At 54.2% G+C, this 12,154-nt stretch overlaps 1 protein-coding gene across 1 annotated transcript; it reads left to right on the top strand.

Annotated features, from left to right (window-relative positions):
* Window positions 1-371: 371 nt before the first annotated feature.
* TREH (trehalase) lies at window positions 372-12,087 on the top strand. The gene is given in 16 exon segments (XM_070472874.1): window positions 372-460; window positions 6,758-6,858; window positions 6,994-7,095; window positions 7,098-7,137; window positions 7,214-7,307; window positions 8,496-8,590; window positions 8,725-8,817; window positions 8,933-9,049; window positions 9,144-9,266; window positions 9,505-9,554; window positions 9,644-9,838; window positions 10,342-10,559; window positions 10,814-10,925; window positions 11,272-11,384; window positions 11,644-11,697; window positions 11,947-12,087. Coding segments are annotated over 16 exon segments (1,737 nt in total).
* The last annotated feature ends 67 nt before the right edge of the window (window positions 12,088-12,154 follow it).

The raw sequence follows: 12,154 nt of genomic DNA on the forward strand, positions 1-12,154 counted from the left end.
AATGGCAACCCCCTGAGGTGGTAGCCTCGGGGCCACGAAAGGGACTGGCATCTGGGTCACAGATGTGTGGCCAAATTTCGCCCCATCTCCCCACCCTTACCCCACCTCGGGGGGAAGATCCTGAGCAGGAGGAACCAGTTGAGGCTGAGAAACAGAAGGGGAGGAAAAGACAAAGTCGGCGGGGGGGGGCCAGGGGCGGCCGCTGTGAGCTGAGAGCAGGAGCGGCGAGCGGCCAGCGTGCTCCAGCTCCTCGAGCAGCCACGCCTCAGACCTGGACTTTGGTTGCCCCGGGCTGGCGGGCGAGGCGAGCAGACTGTGCCCCGGCTAGCAGGAGGCACCTGGCACTCCCGTGTGGCCGAGCCACAGCCGTCATGCAGGGGAGGACCTGGGGGCTGCGTCTGCTGCTCCTGCTGGGGTCGGGGCTGGGGTCCCAGGAGGCCCTGCCCCCACCCTGTGAAAGGTAGGAGCGGAGAAGGCAGCTGGGGATGCAGCTGGAAGGCCGGGACTGGAGGACCGGGAGGAGAGCTCAAGCATCAGGGTCAGCCCTCCAGGGAGGAGGGAAGGGAAAGAAATCAGGCCGCAGGCTCTGTGCTGGGCACTGACCCCCAGTGCCGGAAAAGACGGGGCAGCCCGTGGGCGGCTAGACGCAGGCCAGGAGCCTGCCGCCCAGGGAGCGCTCCCTCCCTCTTGCCCTCCCTCTAGCAGCTCCTTCAACTGTGCAGGCCTGTTCTCAGGGTTGTTCTGGGAAACTTTCTGCTCAAGTTCCCTGCCTTGGATGTGAGAGTGGGAGTAAGGACCTGCAAGGAGCCCCTGGGTTTGACCTCTGACCTCCATGACCAAACCTCTTTCCAAAGCCACAGTTTCCATCTCCAATAGCAGGGATGAGTGACCCCCTCCTCCCTCTGGGACTCACAGGGCAGCCACTCTCCCTTCATCTTGGGTTTATTGAGCTCTCTTTATGCCTCCTGGGTTGCAGCAGTGAACAAGAAAAATGAGGTCCATGAAGGTTATTAAGGTTATTATTACATAACAAGCAAGAAAAGAAATGATAGAGGTTCACTGGTGATGGTTGCTGTTTTTTAGTCCCTAAGTCGTGTCTGACTTTTGCGACCCCATGGACTGTAGCCCACCAGACTCTTCTGTCCATGAGATTTTCCAGGCAAGAATACAGAAGTGGATTGTCATGTCCTTCTTCAGCAGATCTTCCCAACCCAGGGATCGAACCCATGTCTCCTGCATTGGCAGGCAGGTTCTTTACCACTGGGCCACCTGGGAAGCCCATATCTTCTAATAGTACTCACCAAATGTTTATATTCATGGTTACAGTTTAGTACACACATGAGGCATGGCCAGCCAGGAAGCCTTGGCATCCATGAATTTTTACGGGGATCAGTTACAGGGACGTAGTGTATCCTCATGGTGACTTTAGTTATTCATTCTCCAGGTCTCTAAAGGTCAAAATGATAATGGATGGCCCTCAGCCCCCACCTTAAATACATTAATAGGATAAAATATCTGGCATGGTCCAAGGTCCCAGTAAACAAAAATTTATCAGGTAGGGCCCCAGGAGCTTAGAGGGTATCTCTTAGGCACGTATCAGACTGTCTTTGAAATGTATGGGGTGTGAACACAGTCGATCTGTTAACTCAAAACTGTTTACTGCAAAAACAACTTGTATAACAAAGAATTTGTCCAGTCTTTGTCCTGAGTTCCTGGAATACAACTTTTAAGATCTTGGAAATTTCCCAAGTGGCAGGAGTGTCTTTGGTATTCAGGTTAAGCTTGAATAGCTTCTATGAGTGAGGTGACTCATGGTGAGTACCTAGATGGGTCATGCTAATAAGATGACTAAAGTAGGATAGGTCATGTTAGAAGATGAAGTGATTAGAGGGTTGGGGTTTTGGGATACCTGATACCAGCCTGACCTCCTGACCTCTGGGGAAGGAAGGGGGTGGAAGATTGGGTTTAATCATATAGTTGATGATTTAATCAATCATACCTATGCAGTGGGTAACCCACCTACCTATGCAGGAGACATAAGAAACACAGGTTTGATCCCTGGGTTGGGAAGATCCCCTGGGGGAGGGCACAGCAACCCACTCCAGTGTTCTTGCCTGGAGAATCCCACGGACAGAGGAGCCTGGTGGGCTATGGTCCAGAGGATCGCTAAGAGTCGGACACGACTGAGTGACTTAGCACGCATGCAGGCACACACCTATGCAATGAAACCCCAAGAAAAACCAAACTCTGGACACCAAAGTTCAGTGCAGCCTCATTTTGGCTGACACTTCAATGTGCCATGAGGTTGAAGTGTCCTGATTCTGTGGGGAGAGGACACAGAAGCTCTTTGTTCAGGACTCTCCCAGACCTTGTCCTATATGTGTCTTCATTTGGCCAGTCCTGACTTGTACCTTTAGGATAACTATATTACTGTCACAATACAGTGCTTTACTGAGTTCTGTGAACCATTCTTATAAATCACTATTAATTCTAGCAAATTCTCACGGGAACCCCTGACCTTGTAGCCAGTGGTCAGAAGTGGTGGAAAGTTCAGGACCCCTGAACTTATAACTGGTGCTAGGAGTGAGGGCAATCTTGTTGGGAACTATAGCTTTGACCTGGGGGTGGCATCCAAGCTAACTCTTAGTGACAGAATTTTATTGCAATATTTTAATTGTGGTCAGAACATGTGTAATTTGCTAGGATGATCTTGTCTCACTAAAACACGTGGTTTGGAAATTGCAAGATGAAAGGGCAGGGAACGAGCATCTTTTGATTCCTGAACGGCCACAAGGTCACCCATGTGTTCAGAATAGCAGTTGTGTTGTGATCAGTTACTTACTGGAGGTAAAAGTTACCAATGAAAGTTAGAGCTGATGGATCCAACTCTTGGGATATTAGCTAACCAAATGCATAAGAAAATGCAAAATAAGAAGAAAAAAAAAAAAGAATTTCTTGGTTATTGTCATCTAGAATAGCAAAAGTGAAAGTGAGAGATAAGCCAAACTTAAATTCTGGTCAGTCCTAACTACAGTCTTTGGTCTCAGGGCCTCTGCTAACGGAATGTGTTGGGGATGGGCCTACTTCTGGCTGCCCTGATGTGCAGCCACTAGCCCCAGAGCCATTTACAAAGGAAAAAATTATTCTGAAACAACAAATAATGAAGAAAGTTTGATTCCCAAGAGAATGTGATAGACAGAGGACAGAGCCAATGGTCTCGTCCCAGCAGGATAGGCATCTTTAAACAGTTATTAAGAATGGGATGAGGACTTCCCTGGTGGTCCAGTGGTTAAGAATCCACCCACCAATGCAAGAAACACAGGTTTGATCTCTGGTCTGAGAAGATCCCACATGCTACAGAACTAAGCCTGTGAGCCTTAATTACTGAGCCCGAGAGCCCTAGAACCCATGCTCTGAAACCAGTACCAAAGACCCAGCAGAGCCAAAAACAAGTAAATAAATTTTTTTTAAAAATGGGGTGAATAAGAAATTCCTTGGCAGTATAGCAATTAAGATCTGCACTTTCAGTGTCAAGGGCATGGGTTTGAGCCCTGGTGGGAGAACTAAGATCCTGCAAGCCCTGCTGCATGACTGAAAAAAAAAAAAAAAGAATGGAGTAAATAAAGCAAATATTGATGGGAGCAAAACAAAAGAGGAAGAAGAGAGGGAGTCAAAGGACTGATTTCTTTTCAAGAAATGGGATGAATAAAGCAGCCACGCGTGTGTGCACGCTAAGTGGCTTCAGTCATGTCCGACTCTTTGCGACCCCATGGACTGTGGATAGGCTCGAAAGAAAGGTTTTCATGCAGCATCCTTAGAAGTTGACTGAACCAATGGGAACCCCTGCAGGTCATCCAAAATGAAAAGGCCCTAGACAAATTTTATTCACCCTACCTGGGAGCTACTTGGAAAACTGCAAGATATAGGCAGCAACAAGAAGCCTGACCTCCAATCTTGTGGGGCAATGGTGCCGAAATAAAATCAAGATCAAGGCTGATGGCTGGGTCAGAGTCCCTTAGCTCTATCCCACACTGGGGACCCAGACCTGACACATAGGAGTGGGCAAAGTGGTCAGAGGGTAGAGGAGGCTCCTGGACTCTCTGACGTGGGAACCCCATGCACTGAGGCACCAAAAACAACTGGTGAAGACCTAAAAGAGGCCTACAGTCAGATTAAGAGAATATAGAAATGTAAGAGTTGATGGGATGAAGGTGAAAGGTAGTATGAAAAAAGAAATGGAATGTTTAAACAGGCTTTATGTCAAAGGATTGTTTCTCCTTCACCTGATTGTTTTATGGAAATGAATGTCATGATTGACGAGGAACACTTACCCTCCCTAGTACTCAAAACCCAAACCTGCTGAAGTTCTAAGAGGTGCACAGTGAGGGATGCAAGCGTTGGTGCAACCAAGATGAAAGTTTGAATGAAAATTGGTGTTTGAACAGTTCTATTGGGAAGTGACTGCATCTATTTCACCTGAATGTATTACAGGAATGGATATTGTGCCTGACTGGGGAATGTTTCCACTGTCTAGTATTATAAAGCAGAAGACATGTAAAGCCACATCTCAAGCAATATTAATTGAATGTTCCAAATGAGAGCCAATAAGATTGCCTGAGTCTACATAGATTGTAGCCTTCTTCTGAGGATCACAGACTGGGACTTACAGGAAAAGCCTTTGGGCACCTCCCAGCTGAGACTTTGGACTAAAGAATTTCAACTGGAGAGGCAGTTACTAGTTTTCTGTCAGATATTAATTAAAGTTTTCCCTGTGACTGAAGGTCAAAAGATAATCTTGAAACCTGAAATGCCCATATTATCTTGGGTGATATTGGAAAATGCTCTAAGAAGGAGGGACATGCCCAGAGGAGTTCCATAAGAAAATGAAAATGGTTTATGCAGGACCATGCTGCTGGGGGTACGGAGAGTTACTCAGTGTATTTAAGAGCAGATAGGCTCTTTTCCCTTAGGAATGACGTTGAAACCACCTAAGGAACTACCAGATTTAATTGTCACCTAGGCAGGTGCCCCATGAACAGCTCTTGATTGACCAACAATGAACTGCATGGTTTATGGATGGCAGTTCCAAGGTGAACATACAACATACTGTTTGAAAGACTGCCACTCTTATCAAAGAAGACAAAACCAAATCAGCTTGGTGGGCTGAGTTACATACCATTTGTCACTCACCGTGTTTGGGTTTTTGCTTACTCTTGGTCAATGGCCAATGGCCTGGCCATATAGTCAGACAGAAGAACGGCAATGGAAAACTGGCATATAAAAATGATGCCCTTCTGTGGCGTGGTCCTAAAAACACTATGGGAATATGAATATTGCATTAAAATAGAACACACTGATGTCTACGGGTCAATATAAAGCCAAACATAGGGGCTCTCATCATTCAATTCTTCCATCACTGCAAGGGAAATGAAAGTGTTAGTCACTCTTTATGATCCTATGGACTGTAGCCCACTGGGCTCCTCTGTCCATGGGATTTCCCAGGCAAGAATACTGGAGTGGGTTGCCATGTCCTACTCCAGGGGGTCTTCCTGACCCAGGGATCAAACCTAGATCTCCTGCATTGCAGGTGGACTCTTTACTGTCTGAGCCAGCAGGGAAGCCCCACTGCAAGGGAAACAGCTTGCAATTTAGCCCATAGGGCTGGCTTGTTTTTATGTTTTCCAAAGATCTCCATGAGGCAGTTAGGGTGCAGGGGCTTTCCAACCAAGATACTGTCTGTCCACTTGGAACTGCCATCAGTAAATGACCGAGTTTTTGCTTGGTCAATAAAAAGTTATTCACAGGGTGCCTCCTGGTGGCTTCTCTGTTGCTTCCCCAGTCAGCCCTGCAGGAAGTGAGGCCACCTGCCCTTGAACACAAAAAGTACCTCCTTGTATTCCCCAAGCAGCCTGCTCCTGCAGAAACCATTTCCATCGTTAGGAAACTCTCGGGGCACTGCCTTCTTTATCAGAGGGTTTCTCTGACATCACCCAAAGCATTATGGGTATTTCATGGTTTCAAGAATATTTTGTGCTCTTCAGTCATAGAGGAGGTTTCCATCAATATCTGATAGCAAGCTAGTGATCATCTCCCATATGGTGTGTATTGTACACTGCATCTGGAAATTTCCTGGTTCAAACTTTTCGTTATTGCCACTGAGTATAACTCACAGAGTTTTGCCACAAGCCCTTCCAATTGGGTCCACATGGAGCCGCTGAACAGAGAACTGGTCCATCCCACAATCGCTGATTAAAGCGCTACTGAACAGTGCTCCGGGCTCGTGTGCCCAAGTGTGCTGCTTCCTCACCAGCCCCCCACCCAGAGAGAACAGATCCGAGCCCCTTCCGCTCCTCCCCTCCGAATCCCTGGTTGGCTGACCTCTCTCCCACTAAAACTACCTCACATGCGTAGAGCTGGGAGAGGATGAACAGGCAACTCCTGATGTGGACACGCTCTGAGCTACAGCGCCCTCCCTCCTCTTGTCTAGCTGGTTTTCTATGCTGTTTCAAATTAACCAGAGAGCTGGGCTCAGGCAACTGTTTAGGTCCTTTCCTGCACAAGGACCCTCTGCGTTCTCTCAGCCCTGATGTCACCACCACCCATGAACCCCTGCCACACACCTGCACAGGTGCACATGTGCCCATGCCCTGGCACACACACCGTCCTCGCTGCTCCCAGTCACCATGCCCCAGACTCCCGTTTTCTTCTCCCCGTTGGTGCTGACCCGACATACTCCCCTCCCCGACTCTCCCTGCAGCCAGATTTACTGCCATGGGGAGCTTCTGCACCAAGTTCAGATGGCCAAACTCTACCAGGATGATAAGCAGTTTGTGGACATGCCTCTGTCCTTAGCTCCAAGTGAGAACCCCAGGGGCCCCGCCTTCTCCTGAACCTTCCACCAAAAGGCAGGGGGCAAGACCAGACAGGCAGGGGCCCCTGATCAGGGAAGGCTCCCTGGGGTCCCGCTGACCCCTCCTGCTGCCTGTCCCCCAGACCAAGTCCTGAGGCGCTTCCACGAGCTGGCCCAGGTCCACAACCTCAGCATCCCCCGGCAGGAGCTGCAAGTGTTCATCCAAGAACACTTCCGGGCTGTGGGGAGGAGCTGCAGCCCTGGACCCCTGGGGACTGGAGAGACAGGTACAACCCTGGACGCGCAACAGGAGAGGGGCCTTTGCTCAGGGCTGCCCCCCTCAACCCTGTGGGGGTCTTCCAGCCCCCAGTTTCTGCAGAAGATATTGGACCCCAAGCTGCGAGCCTGGGCAGGGCAGCTGCACCAACTCTGGAAGAAGCTGGGAAAGAAGGTACCAGTGCCCTGAGCCTGGCAGAGGGAGAAGGAGGTGGGGAAGAGGTGAGCCATCTGGGGCCCTTCCTGTTCCCTCTACGCCCTCACCTGTGTAGAGCTGGAAATAGATGAACAGAAAACACCTGATGTGGACCCAGCAAGACACTGGGCCCTATTTCCTGAGAACACAGTCCTTGAACAGGACTCTCCAAAAAGAGCTTCTGAGAGGCAGGAAGGCAACAGCTACTTCTAACTCCTCACCTCCTCCCTGAAGCCCTCCGAGCCTCCCCCAGGCAAACTGAGCCCATCCTCCACCCCCAGCTGCCCCGTCCTGCCCTTCACACCCTGTGGTGAATGTTCACTCCCCTGCTGGTCCCTCTTACCTGAGCTCCTCGGGCCAGGCCTCTGCTCAGGAACCATAATTGCTCCCCCTGATTCTGGCCCAGGCTTGTGCTCAGCACCGTCTGTTATGCACTTTCTCCCCTTTGTCTGAGGCTCAGAGAGGGCAGCCGTTTGCCCAAGGCTGCACAGCTCCTGTCCTCCCGCCTGGCCCCAGGGCCTGGCACCCACTGCACAGAGCAGGGCTCCAGGGTCATGCATGTGCCGGCTTGGGCTGCGTCCTCACCAGCCCCCACCCAAAGGGGAAAACCTGGGCCCCTTCCTCTGTTCCCTCCAAATCTCTGACAGGCTGACCTCTCCCACTAAAGCCCTCACGTGTGTAGGCTGGGAGAGGATGAACAGAAAACACCTGATGTAGAGCCGTGAGCCCTGCTGACGCTCCCGTGCTCTCCCCCAGGGCACGCTCATCCACACCCACCTCACTACAGAAATCTGTGGGGGTTTCATCCACACCTGGGCCAGAACTGGGGGCCCTGATCCTCTGGGCCTGGCTTCACGGTGGTCACAGATATTCGGGGGGCACTGGGAGCCAAGGACATGCCCACCAGCTGGCTGCTGATACTGGCTGCTGTGTGGTGAGCACTGCGGTGCTGGGCTGAGGGCTCCAGGCTCCTGCATGCCACTGCTCCTGCTGGGATTCTGGAGGCCGGCACGTGGGGACCAGCAGACAGACTCCCCACGGCCCAGGCCTGGACCAAGGCCACACGGCTGAGCAGCACCAGAGCCAGAGCCCATGCCCGGGCTGCAGGGCCGCCAGCCTCCGCTCCACATGGGCCCAGGGTGCCCGTGTCCTCTCTCCTGACTCCAAGTGAAGCCAGAGGTCCTCATCCACCCCAAGCAGTTCTCGCTGATCTACTCAAGACACCCCTTCATTGTGCCCGATGGGCGCTTTGTGGAGTTCTACTACTGGTGAGCAGCCAGGGGCTGCGGGAGGGTGAGGGGTGGGGAGGGGAGCCCAGTGCCAGCAAGACGTCTTGGCGTGGCCCGGGTGTGTAGGGCAGAGGATGGGGTGGGCGATGCCTGAGCTGACTGTCCTCCTCCAGGGACTCCTACTGGGTGATGGAGGGTCTGCTCCTCTCTGAGATGCCCGAGACGGTGAAGGGCATGCTGCAGAACTTCCTGGACCTGGTGCAGACGTAAGGCGGGGTGGGCACTGCAGCCAGGGTCGGGGGAGCAGGTGCCGTGGGCCTGGGGCCGGTTTGCCTCGGCTCTGGCAGCCGGTGGGCCAGTCAGCAGGCCTCCTTTTGGCAGGTATGGACACGTCCCCAACGGGGCCCTAGTGTACTACCTGCAATGGAGCCAGCCCCCGCTCCTGACCCTCATGATGAACCGCTACGTGGCCCACACCAACGACACTGCCTTCCTACGGTGGGAACCCCTCCCCATGCTGCCCTGAACCCCCCTTCCTGGGACCTCCCGGGGCAGGGTGCCTGGACTGAGAGGGTGCCCGGCTCCATCCCAGGGACCACATTGAGACCCTGGCCTCAGAGCTAGACTTTTGGAGTAAGAACAGGAGCATTTCTGTGAGCTCCGGGGGAAAGAGTTACATCCTGAACCGCTATGAAGTCCCTTACGGGAGCCCCAGGTGAGGACCCACCCGGCCAGCCTCAATCTGTTGTGTGTTCACTCCGGTTTGAGTATCAGGACTTCCCTGGGCAGGAGGGTGGGGGACTGAGTCCCACCTCTCAGATGATGACCTAATAGCCCTGGGCGGTCCGGGGCTGTGGGCCCCCCAGGACGGCTGAGCCAGGGTGGCTGGGCCTCCTGCACAGGCATGGAGGGTCTAGAGCCCAGTGCCAGGCCTTCCACTCTCTTCTCACCAGGCCGGAGTCTTATAGCAAAGACGCAGAGCTGGCCGCCACCTTGCCGGAAGGTGAGCAGCAGGAAGGGAAGGGGCTGAGCGTGGGCCTGGGCCATGCGTCAGGCCCTGGCCTCCCGTCTGCCGCTGCCTTGTTCCCTCAGGGAACCGGGACACTCTGCTGGCTGAACTCAAGGCCGGGGCCGAGTCCGGCTGGGACTTCTCCTCACGCTGGCTCCTAGGAGGCCCGAATCCCAGTTCGCTCAGCAGCATCCGAGCCAGCAAGCTGGTGCAGGTTGACCTCAACGCCTTCCTGTGCCAGGCGGAGGGGCTCATGAGCAACTTCTACTCCAGACTGGGTACGCGTGCCCGCAGGGAAGGAAAGAAGGGTGCTGCCAGCTCGGGTCCCTGCCTCAGCCTTGGCAGTCAGCTGCAAGGAGGACCGTGACAGGCAGACCTCCAGCTCCCTGGCCTCATCCCACACCCCCAAAGCAGCCGTATCCCTCCCTTTCTCACTGACAGGACCTAGGAGGGGACACCCTACCCCACAGATCCAAACCCCTCCATCCCCTCTCCCTGCCCTTTGACCCCTCAGAGCCAGGGGAATCCACACAGCCAGCCTGTGTTCCCGTGAGGACAAACCTGGGGACAGGCCGGGGCAGGGCCTGGGAGCTGCTTGGGACCGTGTGCTCAGGGAAGTCCCGGCGCTACAGGCCTGAAATACAGTGGGCTCTGCTCCACATCGGTGTGGCCCCTTGGTTCTCGGGACCTCTGAGTCCAGGGGAAGACAACAGGGGGCCAAACTAGAGCCCCTGGGAGGCGGGGGGCCCTGTGGCTTAGCCTAAAGGCAGTGTTGCCCCAGGGAATGACTCTGAAGCTGCGAAGTACAGAAATCTGCGAGCCCAGCGCATGGCTGCCCTGAAGGACGTCCTGTGGGATGAGGGCAAAGGGGCCTGGTTTGACTATGACCTTGAGAACGATAAGAAGAAACTGGAGTTTTACCCATCCAACTTTGCTCCTCTCTTTGCTGGCTGCTTCTCTGACTCGGACGATGTAGATAAAGCTCTGCAATACCTGGAGGTGAGGAGGCAGCATGGCGGGCTGCTACACCGGGGCAGGACCACCTGCTTGCTCCCTGACCTCTGGCAAGTGGCAGCCACACACCCAGGCTCCACCCAGTGTCTTACCGGCAGGTCCCACTTCGGCCACCAGGGGGCGGCTGTGAGCCAAGAAGAGAAGGCCCAGGAGGGGTCCCTTGGCTTTAGGAGGGCCCAGCCTCTTGGCTCCCTGTCCAGCCCCCACCCACAGCCACGATAATGTCTGGAAGCTTCTAGGACAGCCGGATCCTCACCTACCAGTATGGAATCCCGACCTCTCTCCAGAAGACAGGCCAGCAATGGGACTTCCCCAATGCCTGGGCCCCCCTGCAGGACCTGGTCATCAGAGGTAGGGAGGCAGGGATGGGGCCTACCCCACCTCAGCACCACGAGGGCAGAGGCTCGGCCTCCCTGGCACTGGGGAGGCGTGAACAAAGGATGCAGAGGCCTTTCTCTAGCTTCTCTGCTCTCTCAGCCTCTCAGCAAACAGTTACACCTGCCCCCACCTGTCAGGGGAACCAACCCTCTGCTCTCCTTGAGCCAACCAAGGTTAAGAGCAGCTTGGCTTCTGGTTCCAGGAAGGAGGTCTTAGCACCTGGGCCTCTTTCCATCCTTGGGAGAATCAGGTTCAGGCCTCTGCTTCTGCTGGGATTCGGGCTCTGGAGATGCAGGGTCCTGCCATGGGTGGGGTCTAGGTCTGGCCAAGTCTCCTTCAGCCAAAGCCCAGGAAGTAGCTTTCCAGCTGGCCCAGAATTGGATCCAAACCAACTTTGATGTCTACTCCAAAAAGTCAGCCATGTATGAGAAGGTGAGCTGACCATAAGCCCTGTCCCTGGGGTCCTCCTGCCCAGGGTAAGATGGGGAATTGTCAGGCTTTGCAAAGCCCGAGCCCAGTATAACCCGGGGCAGTGGCGGCACCTGCTGGTCATTCCTGGGCACTGCAGGGCTCAGCCTCTGGCCAGAGCAGCTTCTCCCTGTAAGGGGCTCCCGTTTCTTGCTTCCCTAGAGGCCTGGGGTTGGGGGGCTGGGGCAGAGCTTGACCTTAAAGCTCATCCTCTTGTCCTCAGTATGACATCAGCAACGATGGACAGCCAGGTGGTGGAGGGGAGTATGAAGTTCAGGTGAGTGGGCCACATCCTCCAGGGAGCTTCAGGGCTTTGCTGTGCCCTTAACTGGCCATGACCTCCCCTCTCTGGGCCTCAGCTTCTTCCGTGGAGGTTAGACCCCAGGGAGGAGCCCGACTGGCGCTCCCTGGTACCCCTGGGGCTGGGGGGCAGGGGCTGGGCCTCTAGGTGGGGATCCCACAACCCGTAAGAGGACTTGGGGGCTTGCCCCAGGGGTCTTGCCCCACAGACCTTACCTTTCTCCAGGAGGGGTTTGGCTGGACCAGTGGCGTGGCCGTGATGCTGCTGGACCGCTATGGGGACCGGCTGAACTCGGGGGCGCAGGCTGCTTTCCTGGAGCCCCACTGCCTCGCAGACACCCTCCTGCTCAGCCTCCTGCCACAGTGACGGGCCTTCAGGTCCCCATCTGGCTCCAGCTGCTGCCGATTCAACCTCCACACGCATCCCTACCTTG

The sequence above is a fragment of the Odocoileus virginianus genome, chromosome 10, assembly GCF_023699985.2.
Source record: "Odocoileus virginianus isolate 20LAN1187 ecotype Illinois chromosome 10, Ovbor_1.2, whole genome shotgun sequence".
In the NCBI taxonomy this organism is placed as follows: domain Eukaryota; kingdom Metazoa; phylum Chordata; class Mammalia; order Artiodactyla; family Cervidae; genus Odocoileus; species Odocoileus virginianus.